Here is a 20,069-nt window from a genome sequence, read left to right on the forward strand (position 1 = left end):
ATCACACATCAATTTGATCTCCCCGTAAGCTATTATAATGAGATGTTTAATCCACATTTCTAGACTGAGTTTGCATGGATTAACTCATAAGAGCATTTTTCTAAGGGCGAAAGCACAAAACTTTAGTAGTGGTGATAATGATGAAGTGGGAAAGCTTTTGCCTAAAGCCTTACCTGGTGGATGATGTTAAGTGTTGGGTATGTCCTACAAAGGGCTCCTACCACACAAGATTGAAGGGTGAGGTGCGGTGATAATTGTAAAAATGGAGATTGATTTGAAAAGGGAGAATTGCCTCCATGTGAGCAACACACTCTAAAAGAAAGGAAATTTGAGATTTGGAAGAATTTAAGGTTTTGGGAAGGGGGCCAACCAAATGATGAGCGAGGTGTGGATGCCAAAGTAGTCACACTAGTGTTCGAAGAAAACATTTTTCCCAACAATTCAAAAAACCTTCAACCTCAAATTTATGTAGGTTTTTCTCTAAATTTTAAAGGTTTTTAGCAAAATTATAACTAAACTCTCTTAAAATTTGTAGGTTTTTGTGAATTGTTATTTTAAAATTTGAAAGTTATTTTTCAAAATTTGCCATTCACCTGACACTGGTTAGCTTTTCGTTAGTTTTTCGTCGTGAACACTGAGTCGCACACAACACAATGTTGTTAAGCAAAGTGTGAATGTAAAAAGTCTGTAGGGGGTGCCGCCTTGTACATCGTGTGGGAGGTTAAGTGAAAGTTAAATGTCGCCACGTAGATCTTAAGTTGAGGACATATATACGCTCTACGAGATACGAATACGTGTATACTCGTGCGGGATAGGCAGTGGGCAGTGGGTAACTGGTAAAGAGATCGGTGAGCCTTGAGGTAAAAAAGGCTAGTGTGAATGTGCCGCTCAGACTGCTGCATAGGCAGCTTGTTTGATTCCTTTGTCTGCCAACCGGTCTCCGTTACAATTTAATAGTCATGTCCGCCATCGCAAGGAGCCAACCAACCAACTTGCCAAGGACCTAGTCTTATAGTTATAGGTTTTTTTTCCCTTCTACAAGAAAAAATATGCGCATTGTAGATGAAGCTTTTGTTTCAGCTCTCTCACACACAAAGTGACACACTACACACTCTCTCTCACTCTCGAGTCTCGCTCTCTCTCTCTCTCCCTCTCTTCCAGTGCAGATCGCCCTTTCCAGACAAAAAAAAACCAAAGCCATGTGCCTTCTTCCTTCTTATGGCTGCTTTTTTCTCTGCCTTGAACGTGCATCGTTTTGTCCCATTAGGTTATGCAGCAGTCCATCCTGAGAGAGCCAATCATCAAAAGCTTAATAAGTCTTCATCTGGTTTATCATATAAAATCTTCGTGCTTGTTCCCCCTCTCTCGCTCTCTCTCTCTGTCTCTCTCTCTGATCCAAATTTGCCTATTCCTCTGCATATATTCATTGCTTCCACCCACTGGGCAGTACCTAGTCTGCTGCTTTTAGCTGCTTTTTCAAACTTAACCCAGAGTGGTTCTGATCGATTGGTCTTCTGCCAACCAGACAGCATTCAGAGCAAACAAATTTTCCCCGCACTTTTTGTTTAAGCAAGCAGTGGGAGATTAATTCAGCACGGGCTGCATGAGTTTCGTGGGGTAATGGGTGTGAGGTTGCAAAACCGCACACTCACCTGCAAGCGGTCGCAATTGCACTGTGACTCGACCAAGATTTGGGACCTTGATCATTTCTTTTACCCTAATGACCTCCTTGTGATAATTTATCTAGTTTTTGAGCTCACCATAGCTGCACTGTCACTTGCCTTAATTAACCTAAGCTCTCCGCAGTTTAATACTCCTCATTTAGCCTCTCTCTTGTATCTGGCAGCAACTGAATGTCGGGTGCGCACTTTGACTGCAACCGTTTCGGGGTTTAACATGGACTCTGGTGATCATGGCCAGGATAAGGCGGACCGAGATTCTGGTGCCGGAGGAAGTCCCGACAGAAGTCTGCCGCTGCAGCTTGTGCAGTTTCCGACAGATTCCGGCGGTACACGAGGCGTGCTTGGCTTCCAGCAGCCCATGGCGGGAGCGTCTCTAGCTCAAGCTATGGCAGCGATGGACCGCTTTGCTGCTATGGGCGGCTCACAGGCTACCGCAGGGCTGGGCCAGAACTATTCGTCCGAAGGACTGGAAACTGGCTTGACGGTAGCCACTGCCGGTGGTGCCCATTACGACGGACAGCTTGTTGCCGGAGCTCCTCCAGAAGGACAGCAGGTTGCGCTGAAGACGCCGCCACCCAAACGATCGTCGACCAAGGACCGGCACACCAAAGTAGACGGACGTGGGCGGCGCATCCGAATGCCGGCTGCTTGCGCGGCGAGAATCTTTCAGTTGACCAAAGAATTGGGCAATAAATCGGACGGAGAGACCATTGAGTGGTTGTTGCGGAAGGCGGAGCCGGCGATCATCGCCACCACAGGTACGGGGACAGTGCCCGCATCGTTTCAGACAAGCGGAGGGTCGCAACGTTCTTCTGCCGTAAGTGTGTCCGCTCCGCTGCAAAAAGGGTCAGCGCTATTTCACGGAAGCATTGGCTTGGCCGGGCCGCTAGGGCAGAGGGAGGCCGATATGGGTGGCCGGGCAGCAGCAGCAGCAGCAGCAGCAGCGCATCTGGAGCAGGCGGTGCGGAGAGGAGAGTGGGAAGAGGAGAGAAGGTTAACATTTAGCGGCGGCCATGAAATCATGGGCGGCTTCCAGCATGAGGGCCTGATGGGGGAGGCTGCAGCGGCGGAGGAGATGGCGGTCATGGGCAGCGATTCAGCGGAGCGAAAGCGGATGAGGATGAAAGAAGATTCTGAGCAACATCAACGGGCAGCAGCGGCGCTAAGGCGGGGTGTAGGAGGCTCGCAGACGGCAGCGTCAGGGTTGATGCCGGCGGCTGCAATGTGGGCAGTGGCACCAGGCAGCGGGCCAGGCTTCTGGATGCTGCCCATGAGCGCAGCAGCGGGAGTGTCCAATCCAAGCATAATGGCAGCACCGTCGGAGCAAATCTGGACATTCCCATCGGCGGCTCCCACCGGGACGATGTACAGGATGGCGGCTCCACCGGGCACGTCGATACATTTAGGTGGCGGTGGCGCCGGGAGCGGCGTGTCGTCAGCGGCGGCGGCGAATCCCATGGTGCCGTTAGGATTGATGCCCAGGTTCAACTTACCAGGAGGGATGGGCTTGGACATGCAAGCTGCGGGGAGTCAGTATGGGCACATGCAGCTGGGGTCCATGCTAGTGCCCGGGCTTGGCTCCGATCAGCAGCCGGGCCCACATTTGGGTATGCTGGCCGCGTTGAGCTCGCTTCCGGCCGGCGGCGGCGGAGCTCGCCCGCCGGACCGTCATCGCCACCATCACCATCCTCCGCCGTCTCATCCCGACACTTCTGACGACCCCCCGAGCCCCCACTAACACTCGCAGGTTACTCTCATTCAACACCGACGCATTACTTATGAATTCATCGAGTACCCTTATACCCCATATTTTACTTCAATTAATTCGCCAATTACCCTTCCATACCCTAGTGTAGCTATTCCGTTTATGATGATTATCATTGCCATCATCATTACACAGCAATCTAAAGGAAACTCATCATTATATCTGTACTACTATGATGTATGATCTTTAACAGCAACAGCAGCCAATATATTCAGCCGGCCCGGCCTCTCAATGCATACATCCTCGGACGCCTTCCTACTTCACCATCAGTTCGTTGGACTTACCTGTAACCATTTGATCATCTAGGTTTGTACCTCCCACCTTAGCATATATTGTGGTTAATCCATTATATATAATGATCTAGATAGCTTATTCTTTGTTGCTTCCCTTCACATCTTAAATGACAAGAAGAAATAAAATGTCTTGCAGAAGCTTACACCACCAAGTATAGATCATTGCCAAACAACCAACAAATACAGATCATTTCATGCAATGACCAGAAGATCTTTCCTCATGCTCAAGCTATAGTGCTCGCAAAACATTTGAGCTTGGGTGAGCACCTTCTCTTTTACTATTTGTTTGTTGTCTACCAAAGTGCATATAAGTCGCCATGATCTATATGTGAGTCACTTGATAAGTTTGAATTATAAATGAATGGTGTTAGCATGAATGCCTCTTGATTTCTTAATTTAGTGAGGTGGTTGATCGTTGAGTACACTAGGTCTATTTTTACTTGCGACTCATTTGTGCTAAGTACATATAATACGTAATTAACCTATCGCAGAAACATAGTGACATTAAACCAATGTAGGATGTGTGTGTTGGGTACAAACATCTTAAGAAACCTCAGTCTGACTTATGTTAGGACTAATTAATGAAACAATTCGAGAGAACAACAAAGCGTCGGGAGGAAGCGATTGCGCTCCTATAGAATCTAGATGATCATAATCTAGTTCTACAGTACACTATCGACTCCTTATGGGTACATCGGCGTATACATAGCCTTTTATTTATATTAGTTTGTTATGAGATCGAATAGCTGTTGCATGCTTATGTAACATAAGTGCTAGAAGACAAAAGGAAGCGTGGTGTGCGTTTGTGCAGTTTCACTACACAATTTATACACTGTGTGCGGGATTCTGTTGGATGGAATGTGCTTGCGTTGGTTGGGTGGGGATGGTGAGTGGTTGCTGTTTGCAGAGTGACATCGCACTGTCGTGACATGAGAATATTTTGCTAATTTTGTCTTAGACTATTGTCTTTCGTCTAGCATTATAAATAAACTCATAATCACAATAATAATTGTTTGTTTTTTAAGTATGACCTAAGCCCTCTATATAAGTATGACCTAAGCCCTCTATATAAGTATGACCTAAGCCCTCTATATAAGTGTGACCTAAGCCCTCTGTTTGTTTTTTAAGTATGACCTAAGCCCTCTATATAAGTGCTGAAATTTGAAACTTGCCCACAGCCATTTTCACTTTCAAAGGCACCATCCACTTTATCAAACTGTAGGGGCTCAACAAAGGAAAACTAGGCTTCAAAAGAAGACCACACAAAGGAAATTTTATTGAAGACTGCATGTATTTTATCAAATGGGGTTCCAAAGGAGGCCACACAAAGGAAATTTTATTGAGAAGTGCTTATATGAAGATAGAGGTTCCTTTTAGGCTAGGCCTTCATGTAGTAGTCTGACCCAAAGAAATTTTTTATGAGGAGTTTGTTTCAAAAGTGTTTAGATGAAGGGTCTAAGGCCTTCAAGTTGAAATCTAGGGCTAGCCTTCAAATTCATCTCGTTCTCAATGTAACATCTTGAAACCCACTATCCTTTTTGTAAATATAATAAATCATCACACTGACATATTATTATGATCTCAAAACGTTAATTTATACCACACTGACATATTATTATGATCTCAAAACGTTAATTTATACCACACTTTTATGCGACAAAAAGACTCAAGAACTTTAGGATCTTAGAAAGACTCCAACCCCATGAAGATTGTGTAAGACATTCCTACAACTCAAAGATAAAGCTATGATGAATGAAGCGGTTACTTAAAATTGTTTAAAATATTTGATATTGAAATAAAAAACAATTGGATTTTTTAAAACCTTACAAAGATCATGGATCACATAGCCAATATTTGAGGTTTGATCTTTCATAGAAGCCCAGTGTTAAATAATTTCTCTCATTTTACCTCATCTAAACATTAAGGCGCTATGAGAGCCAAGAATATAAGGGTGCCCAATGTGAAAAGGCTCAATTTCCTCCTTTCATCAACCTTAATCTTTTAAATTTAGAGAAGCCATGCTCAAAACATCTTGTACTTACTAGAATCAAAAGAAATATTTGCCAAAGCTTGATCAAGCGCAGTTATCTCCACCATTGCTTCCAACCTTTTAAAACCCCCTTGAAAATGATTAGGAGAAAAAGATAAAAAAGAAAGGGCTCATCAACACTTCACTATTTAAGTATGACTAGTACACATTTAAGAAATTCCACTTCCAAAGTTAGTTTATGTATGAATATGAGCACTCTTCATTTACGAGCATGTTTGGATACCCATGTATCTAAGAAACTCACATTCTAGCTTAAAGGACTTCTAAGAAATGTCTCTATTGCCACAAAATAGAACATGTTACCTGCATAATACTAATGATTATTTGTTTTTTAGCATTTACCACCATGAGCTCAGCATGTTTTATGAATGGGTAATGCATCTCTATCATCTCTTTTAGGTTTTACCTTGCAACTAGCTTTGTGTGACTTAGAATTTGAATTCTTCACTAATGCTTGTCTATATGGTGGTATTTCCTTCATGGAGAAAACATCATCCATTTTAAATGTTGAACACCACTCACCTTTTACATTATCTTTTTCATTTCTTTACTTGATCGAATTGCCCGTTTATGTATAAATTATCCCTATTTAAGAAAAACTTATATCAAGTTCTTTCAGTTTTTTCTCTAGTGGCTCCAAAGAAAACTCCTCTCCATTTAGCATTTTATCTTCGTGTATTTCTTTGTTCAACTCACCAATATTCAACACCTATTTTTAATTCCAAAAGCATCAGCTCTTGTTCTTTGTTTTGCATCCTTTAGTATTTCTTCTCCATCACAACCTAATCAAAAAAAAAAATTTGTGTGTGTGTGTGTGTGTGCATACATGCGTACATGCATGTGTGCATGCATGCACACACACACACACACACACACACACACACACACACACACACACACACACACGTGTGTTGGATGGCAAGCATATGGATGCATGTGCAAGTACACTTGTATGCATTGTGAGTGTGTATGCTATAGTACTTGTGGAACTTTACACATTAGATATAACACTAAGAATAAAATTTTATTAAATCAACTTTAGACATTAGAGCATACATAAAACTCAATCCTAGATAGTAGAGTGTATATGAAAAGAAACCTTTACATTAGAGTGTATAAAAACTTAATCCTAAACATCAGAGTAGAAACCTTTACTACAAGTCTCGGGGGATTCACCTCTAAGAAATTTTATGTATCACGTGCGTTCAAGTGGTATTTAAAAAACCCCTTACACTTACATACTTTTATGAATAAAATGTTGAGATATCAAGCTCATCTAGTGAGACGGTGGACACTGATGACCCGCCTGGGGGATAGCCCCACACTTACACCACTGGCATGGTTGGTGAGATCATGGGTGATATGCGGCCAATGGGATGACAGGCTATGTCAGCCATTCTAGAGACTGGCATAGTTATAGCGCCAGCTCATTTAGTTGGGTTCACACTATAGAGAACCTTTTCATATGGTGTGTACTCTTATCTTTGTATATGGTGTGTTGAGTGTTGTGAAGGAAAAGAAGAAGATTTTCAGCCAAAAAAAAAAGATTTTCAGCCTCTCACCTTGTGTGTTCTCTTTCAGGGTTTTGTGAGTGTGTGTGTGCTTGCAAGAGCTCAAGCTCTCTTCTTCCCTGCATCTTTTCATGGTATCAGAGCCTGGTTCATGCTAAGGGGGCTGAGCTGCAAGCAAGAGAAACACAGGAAGCGGTACGAGGGTAAGAACTTCAACTACTCTTTCCTATTTGTGTTGGCGAGACTACACCCTTGTCAGGAGCTCTACGGGAGGCACCGACAAACGATCTCTGATTGAGGAGATTTCTTCGCGGGAGTAAAGCTATAGGGCAGCTATGCTATCCTATTAGACAGTAATTTTTCAAGCCGAAAAAGCGTTTCGGGCATGTTAAGACCTCCATTTTTCAGAAAGCAGGCGATTTCGAGCTCTGCGGGCAGGTAAGTCATCGATTCTCTGCAAAACTTTGTTTTAAGAACTGGAGGAAGACAGATTGGTTGTGCAGACACTGTGTGTGTTGCACGGTGGTCAACAGTTGCCATTGGGTGTATTTATGCACATTGAGGTCACTGGTTGTGACATTTGAGTGTACTACAGTACCACTGCAAAAAATACAGCAGTTTGTGCAAGACAAACCAGAGTGCTGTTTCTGGTAAATTTGTGTGTCTGGCAAGATGTCAAATGATGGCATAAACTAGATTGTTGCTGAGAAGCTTGATAAGAATAACTTCCATGCTTGGAGGTTCAGGCTGATAAATTTCCTGATAGGAAAGGGTTAGTGGGACTATATAGAAGGTGAGCATGAAGAGGCACCGGAGATACCGGAGATGTGAAAGAGTTCAAGGATTGGAACCAAGGAGCCAGAAAAGTTATGTATTGGCTCTCTATCAGTATATAGGACCATGATTGGGCACATACAGGATGCCAAGTCCCCCAAGGAGGTGTGGGACACCTTGGTAAAACTCTATGAAACAAATACCAAGGCACGAAAGATATAGTTAAAGAATGAACTTCATACTATGGAGAAAAAGAGTATGTCTGTGAATGACTATGCATTGAAGATAAAGGGTATTGTGAAATCCCTTGCATCTATTGGTGTTTCAGTAGATGATGATGATAAGGTGGAAGTCTGTCTACGTGGTCTCGGGCCACAATACACAGCATTCAAGACGTCTATTCAGACTCAGGAAAACATTCCCAATTTTACAGATTTGGTGTCTATGTTGATTATAGAAGACAAGAGCTTGGGTGAAGACCAACAGTCTTCACAAAACACAAACAGTTCAGAGCAACAGGCCTTCTACACAAGTTCAGCAAGAGGATGAGGTAGAGGAGGCTGTGGATGCGGCCAAGGAGGTGGCGGAACAAGTAATCAAAATTATGGCCAGCACAGCAACAACAACAGTCCCCAGAATTCACAACAACAACAACAACACGCAGGTGGAAGAAGCCAATTCAGAGGCAGGGGGAGTCAAAGAGGTCATGGAAATCGGCAAAGGTAATATAATGATACACGCGGATGCTTTTATTGTGGTAAGCCTGGACATGTGCAGGCAGATTGTTATAAGAAGCAGGCTGACATGCAAAATGAAAAATTGCAGCAAAACAACTATGCATCCTCGAGCAGAAACAATGAGGATAATGAAAGGTTGTTTGTTATGCAGCATGGCGTTAATGCCATGTTTGAAAATGTTGAAGCAGCACATAAAGATGATGTATGGTACGTTGATTCAGGTGCTTCGAACCACATGACAAGTCATGGGGAGTGGTTCAAGGAGATGAAAAACCTTGAAAGACCAGGTTTTGTGGAAACAGGGGATGACACTGCTCATCCAAGTGCCCATGTTGGAGATGTGCCATTGTCTATGCAGGATGGCAAAGTGAAGTACCTTGCAGATGTACTTCATGTTCCGAACATAACAAAGAATCTGGTTTCAGTTGGCCAGATGATTGAGCAGGGGTTGCAAGTTCGGTTTAACCCTGATGGTTGTTATGTTGAAGACTTTAAAGACAAGTGTAGATTGGTTGCAAAAGGTAACAGAGTGGGCAGAATGTTTACGTTGAATGTAAACATGCCTGAAGTGAGTGCTACGATGTTTGCAAATGGTTCAAGAATTGTTGCAGACACAGACATTTGGCATAAAAGAATTGGACATATGAATGTGCAGAGAATGAAGTCTATGCAGACTAAAGGAATTGTGACAAGATTGCCAAAGTTTAAAGTTGAAGGTACGCAGAAAATATGTGAAGCATGCCAATTTGGAAAGCAAACAAAGCATGTATTTCCACGTAACAGAAATGTGAGCAGAAATGCACTAGATGTTGTGCATTCAGATGTATGGGGTCCTATGAAGACCATGTCTATGATGGGAGGCTGCAGGTATTATGTGACATTTATTAATGACCCACACAAGGAAAGTGTGGGTATATTTCATGAAGGAGAAGGGTGAGGTGTTCACTCACTTTCAGAATTTCAGAGTTATGGTTGAAAAGCAAACAGGAAAATATGTAAAGTGCCTAAGGTCAGATGGAGGGGGAGAGTACTTCTCTAATGAGTTCTCTAAAATTTTGAAGAAGAATGGTATTCCGAGACAGTTTACATGCAGATACACTCCGCAGCAAAATGGAGTTGCTGAGCGAAAAAACTGGCACATTGCTGAGATTGTGCGAGCATTGATGGAAGAGAAGAATATGCCACATAGCTATTGGGCTGAGGCTGTTTCTACAGCAGTTTACATCATGAACAGGACTCCAATTGCAGCCATACATGATGTAACTCCAGAGGAGAGGTTTACTGCAGAAAACCTGATTTGTCTCATCTGAAAGTCTTTGGATGCATTGCATATGTGTATGTGCCAGATGAGATGAGAACTAAGGTGGATATCCAAAAGCTGAAAAATGTGTGTTTATTGGGTATTCCCTTGAGCAAAAGGGATATAGGTGTTATAACCCTGCTACACGTGAATTGAGAGTAAGCAGGGATGTTGTTTTTGATGAGATGAGCAGCTGGTATGCTGTTGAAAAAGAAGCTATGGGGCTGATGTGAGTGGAAGTGTGGATGCACAGAATGCAAGTCAGCAATCACAGTCTTTGAGTGGACCAGGAGAGTCCTCATCTACTGGTTCTGTTGATAGACCATGGAGTGGCAAGCTGCATCATAATACTAATCCTGCAAATGTGATTAGTACATCACATAAAGGCAAAGAGAAAGTGGTTGAGCCCCTTAGTATGCCTGACATTTCTGCAGGGCATGCTCATGTTGATGGAGAGTCCCCAGTGGCTCAGAGATGAGCCTTGATGAGGATCTTGGGATACCAGCTATGAGAACACCTGGTGTAAAGAAAGCTGCGAACATGCATTGATGAGGCTGTTAGAAATGTGTGTTGGGAGAAAGCTATGGATGAGGAGATGGATGCACTATATGGAAATGAGACTTGGGATTTAGTGCAATTGCCTGAAGGAAAGAAAGCCATTGGATGCAAGTGGGTGTACAAAGTAAAACATAACAGTGATGGAAGCATAAGCAGGTACAAGGCTAGATTGGTAGCCAAAGGATATGCGCAGACATATGGCATTGATTATGAGGAAACTTTCAGCTCAGTTGCCAAGATGGCAACAGTGAGAGTTGTGATAGTAGCAGTGGTTGTGTCAAAGCAATCATCTTTACATCAAATGGATGTAAAGAATGCATTCTTGCATGGGGATTTGCAGGAAGAGGTGTATATGTTGCAGCCACCTGGTTATGAGGATGTGAGTCACCCCGAGCATGTGTGCAGGTTGAAGAAAGCCTTGTATGGCTTAAAACAAGCACCAAGAGCATGGTCTGACAAGATTTCTGAATATCTTGTCACTATTGGCTTTCATGTAGCCAATGCAGATTTCTCGTTGTATGTGAGAGACACTGATAGAGGGGTTGTGCTTGTTGTCATCTATGTAGATGACCTGATCATTTTTACGGGGGACCATGATGCAGAGATCTTTGATGTAAAGATCTTGCTTAGACAAAAGTTTGAGATAAGGAGCTCAGATGTTTCTAAATTCTATCTCAGTGCCATTGGATCAGAATGGCAAGTTGAGTGCAGATTGAGGAGAGATTTTGGAGGATCCTACTATGTATAGGCGCGTAGTAGGAAGCTTGATCTACATGACGATCACTAGGCCGGATTTGAGCTATGCTGTTGGGTTAGTGAGTCAGTTTATGCAGGTTCCACGGAAGCCGCATTTGGATGCATTGAGACGCATACTGAGGTATGTGAGGTCTACTTTGGATTGTGGACTATTTTATGAAACTTAGACAGAGATATGTGTACATGGGTACACAGATGCTGATTGGGCTGGTAGTATCTCAGATAGAAGATCTACTAGTGGCTTCATGTTTTCTTTGGGGAGTGCTGCTGTGACTTGGAGCAGTAAGAAGCAGCCTATGGTTGCCCTATATCCACAGTACACAGAGGCCGAGTACATAGGTGCTGCTATGGCAGCATGTGAGGTAGCTTTGAGAAAGCTACTTGCAGATTTGGGTCTATCAGTGGTGGATAGACAAGTTGTCATTTTTTGTGACAACATTAGTAGTATACAGTTGGCCAGGAACCCAGTTTTTCATGCTCGCACGAAGCATATAGAGGTCCACTACCATTTTGTCAGAAAGAAGGTTTTGGCAGGAGACATTGACTTGTTTATGTCAGCACACAGGATTGGGTCATTGACATCTTCACCAAAGCACTGGGTACAGAGAAGCTCCGCAGATTCAGGGCTTCGCTTGGTATACATGAGATGGAGTTGAGCTCGAGGGGGAGTGTTGAGATATCAAGCTCATCTAGTGAGGCGATGGACATTGATGACCCGCCTGGGGGATAGGCCCCACACTTACACCACTGGCATGGTTGGTGAGATCATGGGTGATAGTTATAGCGCCAGCTCATTTAGTTGGGTTCACACTATAGAGAACCCTAGTATGTATTTGGTTGAGTACCTTTTCATATGGTGTGTACTCTTATCTTTGTATATGGTGTGTTGAGCGTTGTGAAGGAGAAGAAGAAGATTTTCAGCCTCTCACCTTGTGTGTTCTCTTTTAGGGTTTTGTGAGTGTGTGTGTGCTTGCAAGAGCTCAAGCTCTCTTCTTCCCTGCATCTTTTCATAAAATGACCCGTTTTTCTTCATAAACTTATGGATTTGGTTTAAAAACCACTCCTGTAAATGTAATTATGTAACTTTTTTAGCTAAGATACCCCTCCTCATGAACTCACGTGCTACACTTACATATTTTTAGGTGAAACCCCCGAGTTACAAGTCCAAAAGTTTAACTAAATAAGTGCTTAGTGGAGACTCAACAACTTATGTGCTATCACTAGATCTATATGACCTTGGTCATGTCACTTATATTCACATTTAGCCACAAAAAATAGATTTTTTTGAAATATATGATTCTTACTAAAATAGTTGTACCATGATAGATGTGAAGCATGTGAAAATTTAAACACATTAGGGTATTAACAACATGTTCTTGTTGTCACCAATACTATATTTCCTTTAAAAAATCTCTTAAACCCTCATCATTTTAGCTTTAGAAAATTTTGTTGAGGGAATGGCGTACCTTCACTAACTTGTCCAAAGCATCCTATACTAATGACTCAATATATCTAATGCACAAGTTTCTATCATGTTATTGTTAAATGTTCTTATACACAAAAGGTAAGAGATTTCACTTCAAAACCCAAAAATAGAAAATAACAAATTAGAGTAACTACTATGTTGGCTGGGTTGGTTGTGATAAGAAAGGCTTGGCAGAGTGGCATGTAGAATTGAAAGAGGTGCTACAAGGCAGCACTAAATGAAGGTATAAGTAAGAAATGGAAGGCTACATTGTAACGAGAAGGAAGGCCCACGGCATTGGCTATGTTGGTGTTGAAATATGCAAGTGAATGGGTGTGTGCGGGAACAAACCCTTAGCTAGAAATTTAAAAGGGAGTCCGTAATTGAGTGGGTAACAGTGAAAAGGTGAGAAAAATCTATTGGATGAGAGAATCAAGGGTAACATGAGTGAATATAGGGGTGTGGAAAGATTCTAGGAAAAGGTGCCCCCAGATGTAGGGGAGGTGGCATAAATCAAGGAGAAATCAGTGGGGAGTGGGTGCTTGGCACCTTGTGGATGTAAAAGCTATAAATTGAGGCATTGGCCTAATGAGAAAGTGTTGGTATTTGATCTCCCATGCCTACTCTATTGCATTGAGTGAATTGTTGCACTTGGTAATCACTTGCTAATCACATGCTTAATCATGTCTTGCCCCATATTTGATCCACCATAGCCCACTCTTGCTTGCATTTCTAACATGGTATCAAAGCCTAGGTCTAGGGTTAGGTCCACATTAGCTTAGTGATGAGATTAGGCATGGTTTTAGTAATTCATAGTAAATAGGATCTGGACCTACAGCTGGTGGAGGAGCTCCCTCTCCCTTCACACACATCCTTTGCCCAAGCCCTTTTAGAGGCGCAAACTAGACCCATTGCTCCACACGCAGCTCGGAGGGTTTGGCGAAATTCGGCACAGATCGATGGCGGTAGCGAAATTAGCAAGCGACAAGCAACAAATTTGGGGAAAACGCTCCATACAACGAGCTTGTTTCGAATTTATCTAATTCCAACTGGACCTGGGGGTTTTCAAGCATGCTCTACGAGCTTGAAGACGGTTTTCGATTTCATCAAGCCTACAGTGAGATCCATCACTGTGCACAGTCAGGAAAGTGCCTCTGTTGGATTAATCACTTGATTAATCCTTCATTAATGCTTCAATCTTGATGTTTGTGGACTCAAAACATATCTAGACACATTTATCTACTACTATCTTGAAGCATTTTAAGATTAGATTTGTGCAAGTGGATCAATTGAAGACTCCAAGTGGGCACAGCTTTCTACACAATGAACAATGAATCATCTCAGCAAATTGCTTAATTAATTCACCTAATCAAGGTATTAATTAGGCATTGGTGGATCTAATCCAACATTGGGAAGGTGCTACACAAGTCTATATGTTCAATTTGAATTTTCCATCACAATTACTACCCCAATTAATCCCTCCAAATCAGTGTATTCTCTGCACACACAAACAGTGAACTAGTACACCTGGTTTTTTGAGCATCATTAGTGGTCCAAAATTGTTGTAAAAGGGTAGACACTGCCCTTGAATCTTGAATTGGATCAAGAGGTAAGACCCCCTTCACATCATCATGAGCATTGCACAAGAAGTAGCTAAGTTCAACGTGGAGAAATTCCACACATGGCAAACAAAAACCATGTATTTGCTCATGAGGAAGAACCTATGGGGGCTAGTTGAGGGAAGAGATGAATGTCCAAGGAGGAGCATGGGAAGAATGAGTGGAAGAGCACAAATGAGAAAGCATTAGGACTCATTGCACTTAGCTTAAATGATGAAATCATTCACCACATTGTGGGGATACAACAAGCTAAAGATGCATGGGATGAACTTAACAAATTATTTGGCACCCAAGCAAAGAATTCAAAGATAAATCTACTAATGCAATTCTACAAACTTGACATACAAACTTGACATGAAGGAAAGTGAACCTCTAACCACACACTTGAACAAATATAAAAGCATCAAATAACAACTTGCAGCCATTGGAAAGAAAGTAGAAGATGATGAGGCACTAGCAGTGCTTCTAAAGAGTGTGGACAAGGGAGAGTATAAGAACATTGTGGCAACCTTAAAGAATGTATCATATTTGAAGTTGCATGAGACAGAAGGAGCTCTACTAGAGCAAGAGAACAAGGTCAAAGAGAAGAAAGGATTGGACCCAACAATTGGAGAGGAGAAAGCACTCTACACCCGAGGAGGCCTCGCACAAGGGCGAGGATGAGGAAGAGGCACAACGGAGGAGGAAGGACCTTTACTTTCCACAACAGTGGGAAGCCAGGATACATGGCTAGAGACTGCTACTACAGCAAACCAAATGAAGAAGGATCGGCATCGGCAAACTTCATGGAGACTCCTAGGAAGAGGAGTCAGAGCATCTTCTCTGAGAGAGAAAGAGAGAAACCCCGCAACCCAATGTAACCTGCCCCAATAGAGTAAAACCACCTCTGAGCCACTGATGATGTAGGCCATGTGTGGTAGATGTATGTGTGAGCACTTTAGTCAAAGTTACGGGCACTTGTAAGTAACCTTGGACAAATAGAGAGAGAGTGTCAAGGACTATGAGTTAGGGACTTGAGGCACTGGTCGCGGGCTATCAAGTAAGAGGGAAACTTGGTATAGGGTCCAGGTGTGCTAGAATTATTCACTTGAGGGGAGGTGTTGAAATATGCAAGTGAATGGGTGTGTACGGGAACAAGCCCTTAGCTATAGATTGTAAAAGGGAGTTCGTAATTGAGTGGTAGCAGTGAAAAAAGGTGAGAAAAATCTACTGGATGAGAGAATCAAGGGTAGCATGAGTGAATATAGGGGTGTGGAAAGATTCTAGGAAAAGGTACCCCCAAATGTAGGGGAGGTGGCACAAATCAAGGAGAAATCAGTGGGGAGTGGGTGCTTGGCACCTTGTGGATGTAAAAGCTATAAATTGAGGCAATTGCCTAATGAGAAAGTGTTGGTATTTGATCTCCCATGCCTACTCTATTGCATTGAGTGAATTGTTCACTTGCTAATCACATGCTTAATCATGTCTTGCCCCATATTTGATCCACCATAGCCCACTCTTGCTTGCATTTCTAACAGGTTGGTTGTAGAGGCTTAGAGAGTGGAAAAATGGGTGTTGCTAGTAGAGGAGCACTCAACAAGAGGTAGTGGTGAGAAAAGAGAGGCTCGAAGGAGATCAACTGTGTTGGTTTTGAGAAGTCCACTAACCCCTGTATAGCCACAGCAGCTATAGTTGTAAGTTAATTCAGTTATAAGCTATAACTTATTTAAATTTAAAAAATGAAGGCTTGTTATATATGTAAGAGTCCTACTCTAAATCCCATAATCTTTCAAAATACTCTAACACAAAATAAATCAAAATACTGCATAATTTTACATAGTAAAATGAATGTTTGAAGTTACATACTCTCCATAATATCTCAAATTTTGATTTTCCTAAGAATATCTAATCATCATAAAACCTACCACATGAAATAAACATAGATCCAGAGACAGAGTCACCAAGTAATTATCTATGCCAAAATGGGCTCACGGCAATGCACATCCACCCCACCTCCACTCTAGACGTCTCGTGAGCAGCCTGGGTACACCTCCATCAAAGTCACACTCGAACCAATACTATTATGGCTTTTGATGGGGACAAAATCGGTTTAGAGCGACCGGCTCGAATCACAGTCATAAAAATCTCTCTCTCTTTCTTCTTACACTGCTCTCAATATGACAAAAATCAAGAGTACAGTAAATACCTTCTTTTGCATGCTTGCACAATTCATCACTCTAGACATGCGATTCTAACCCAAATATGGGTATTTCACCTCTGTATGAAAAGTGGTGTCCATTTGTTTTCACAAATTTCTTCCAACTCTAGGGAATCTAAAAAAGGTCCGAACATGACTCATGTTCCTCTTGCGCTAATGTCTATGTTTGTTCCTCATAGTTTCATTTAGCCCTTCTAAAAAGAATTCTACAAAAAAACAACTTGTGTTTTAGCACCCCAGATCATTTTTGGGGCCCAAAACTATCTAAACCACTACATGGCCACCCATAAGTGATCATATCATTTCAAAGTCCCTACCATGGTCATCTATAAACAAAGAATAATAAATCATTTCATCTTTAATGTCAAAATTATCATTTTAAAATGTCCAAAAATCCCAAAATCGACATCCTCAAATAATGTCATTTTTAATTCTTGGCTAAAGCATTAGACCCCTTGAGTGACCCTGTAAAGGAAAAAAACTCAAAGAAATCAACATATGCAAATGTGCAAAACTCTAGAGCTGAACATGCACATTATGCCTTCCCTTGAAACCTGATGAAATCGTGTGTGGCCTCAAAGGTGTGAAGACCAACATTCTTAATCGAGTTTCTTTTGGATGCTAGAAGTTCTGTGTGCCGCATATGAAGGCCTACGGTCCTTTCAACGTTGGTTAAGTCGAGTGTCCCAATTAAGGTCTAGCTTATTGGAGCATGGGAATAGCATCATCGAAACAATACACTACACAATCTACACTACAAGAATGTCCTAGTGAAGGAGGTCTAGTTTATTGGACTATGGGAATAGTCTCTTGTTTTTTTGTTTTTGTTTTTCGAGCCGGGGTTAGAAGCGAGCAAGCTCATTCTGAGACTCGAACAAAGAAACGCTTTTGTCAGTCTCTTGTATAATACACTACACTCTAGTGTAAATTAGGATTAATGAACCTAATTGCTAAAATGCAATCGTGACTAGTGAAGACCAAGGTGGTCACACTTTTAAGGAAATAGGTGCCTCACCTTGAAAAACCGCCGGGTGAAAATCCAAAATAGGCGATTGAGAACTGCCGATTAAAAAGAATGCAATAACAGTGTAACCCAAAAAAAACATAAAACCAACGAGTGCTAGCTCATCTGGTAGAGCATTGGACTCTACTCCCAAGGTCTTGTGTTCAAGTCTTGGGGGCCTCGTTAGGTACCTACCCTTGATGGGTTGATTATAAGCATGTACGATGGGTTCGCCAGCCCTCATCCCGGCGGGGCCACCTCCACCTCACGGAGGCTGAGTGTGTGTGTGTTTTTCTAAAATTTCTTGTACCTTCGGGAAAAAAAAACATAAACTAATTAATGAATAAGAACTTTTTACTTGTTGTGGGACCCTATTTGTCCGGCTTCATCAAGAGTGAAAAGGAAGTGTGCATGAACACAGAACAAATCCCTAATAATTAATTCCAAGATGTGGCCCTGTCCTCAAGCTAAATCTTCAGAATTTAGGGAAATCTGAATACCGTTAAACATTAACCTGCTGAGGGTACGGCGGGCGTGGTTTTGGCGGGGGCGGAACTTGCAAGGGTCTCACAATGGCACGTGACGCCACGCGTTTTCCCACATCTGGTCTCTGTGGCGGCCTTCTGGAAATGTGGATTCTGGGGGCAGTGTGGACTGTGCAAAGTGCATAGAAAGCGAAGCTGTGATGATCCCGGCGCCGCCCGGCTGCAGACTCCTGCAGTGTGCACGACCCCGAGCACGAGGGGACGGACCGGTGGGAAAACGCCGTCTTCGAGAAGAACGTACGTCCAGAGTCGCTCACTTGCTCCACCATTGATGATTGTACGATTGTGAGCGATGATAGTCCTGAGGATAAAAAGAAGTTTTCTTAGGAGCTCTAAATAGCCAATTGATTTTGACCATGTGTCCGAAAGCTTTTTGCCCATGTCGCATGCACGTGGCAGAGATTAGACTCGCGTGGATGTTTTAATGACGTGGAGTTGTAGACCATGTATTAGGGCCTGTTTCCACGAGAGGCAAAATCCTGTGTGTCGAGACTCCAGGCAAAAGCATCCTCATATTTTACACGAGAAAATATGAGGATGCTTTTGTCTCCAAACTGCCACGGGTTGTGAGTGTTAGTAGAGGCCGCCCTCATAGCCCTCCACTTTTGCAGGTGGAATGGAGGTAGCTCGTTGAAAAGCTGACAAGATGTCAGTTTTACTTGCGCATAACTCCAAGTAAAGAATGTAAAGGTTTTTCAAACCACCCTCTACACTCCCTCTAACCTCCTATAGCAGGTTGGCCCCCCTACACTCTCAATTGTAGAGGGTTATGGGGGCGGTCTCTTTTTTTGGGGGATCTTTGTGCTCGTGTGCTTTTCATGCCGCCATTAACAGTCAGCAGGTTTTGAACCCAGCACCTCATGCATGGGACTTCAACACCTTACCGCTAGGTTATGGGGGCGGCATCTTACTTGATGTGGATATTGGGCAGCTTGTTCATGTGGGAATTGTGTTTGGGCGGTTGTCTCTCCCGTTATTCATTTTTTCAACCGGTGGATAATATTATTTAGATGTGTTATGTGAAGATGCATTAACTACACCAGCTTTCAAATCTTATTTTTCTTGCGAAGAGTGCAATATGTCTACACCACCAAGTGCTTTACGCCACTAGAGGGAGATCAAGCTACTACCACATTGCCATGTGCACAAGAAGCAGGTACTACCACCATTCATTGAATCATTAAAGACATTTTCCTATGAGCTCAATCAACTTGAGGAAGAGAATTAAGTGCAACTTGCCCATTGCAAACTTCATTAAGCCGGATTTGGCACAATTTTAATTTTTCATGTAGAACTTGGCCATTAGGTTATGGTAACCTTAGTAATTCAATGCCGAAATGTGAAGGAGAAACTTCATTGAATATTCATGATACAACAAACTACGTGCATGAGAGAATGATAAAACCGTGCCTATGTTTTTTGGAGGAGAAGACAAGTTCAAGAATCAAGACCTGCATTCAAAGCAATATTATGCTACATAAGACCACAAAAGAAACCTAAAAAAGAGATCAAACATGCTCTAATGCCCATCATACCTTGTGTGGTAACATATAGACACCTACATGTCTCCCTAAGGAAGATGTGCATATAAGAATGCGAGAATTTTGGAAAGGAGACTAGGGGCAATCTGGTGCCTCTAATTGAGCACATAAAGTTTCGAACACATGCTACAATAATAAGCCAATGCCAACAAAACCCTTGTAATTATCAATTATGTATACATTGAGTAGACTATGTTCATGTCCTCATTGTGGGGTGAAAACCTCACATGTGTTCCTATTAAAAGCATCACTTGCCTTTTTCTTTGCAATTAG

At 42.5% G+C, this 20,069-nt stretch overlaps 1 protein-coding gene across 2 annotated transcripts; it reads left to right on the plus strand.

Annotated features, from left to right (window-relative positions):
• The first annotated feature begins 1,018 nt into the window (after positions 1–1,018).
• LOC147638640 (uncharacterized) lies at positions 1,019–5,313 on the plus strand. Of its 2 annotated transcripts, XM_086798574.1 has the most exons (4): positions 1,040–3,429; positions 3,641–3,753; positions 3,877–3,999; positions 4,919–5,313. In XM_086798574.1, the coding sequence occupies exon 1, from the start codon at positions 1,621–1,623 to the stop codon at positions 3,418–3,420; it is 1,800 nt and encodes a 599-aa protein (XP_086654700.1). In that variant the 5' UTR covers positions 1,040–1,620; the 3' UTR covers positions 3,421–3,429; positions 3,641–3,753; positions 3,877–3,999; positions 4,919–5,313. The 2 variants fall into 2 exon arrangements, with proteins under 2 accessions (XP_086654699.1, XP_086654700.1); XM_086798573.1 differs by having other exon boundaries at positions 1,019–3,753.
• The last annotated feature ends 14,756 nt before the right edge of the window (positions 5,314–20,069 follow it).

Source organism: Cibotium barometz, chromosome 5 (assembly GCF_041138505.1).
Source record: "Cibotium barometz isolate CiBa-2024 chromosome 5, ASM4113850v1, whole genome shotgun sequence".
Classification (NCBI taxonomy): Eukaryota; Viridiplantae; Streptophyta; class Polypodiopsida; order Cyatheales; family Cibotiaceae; genus Cibotium; species Cibotium barometz.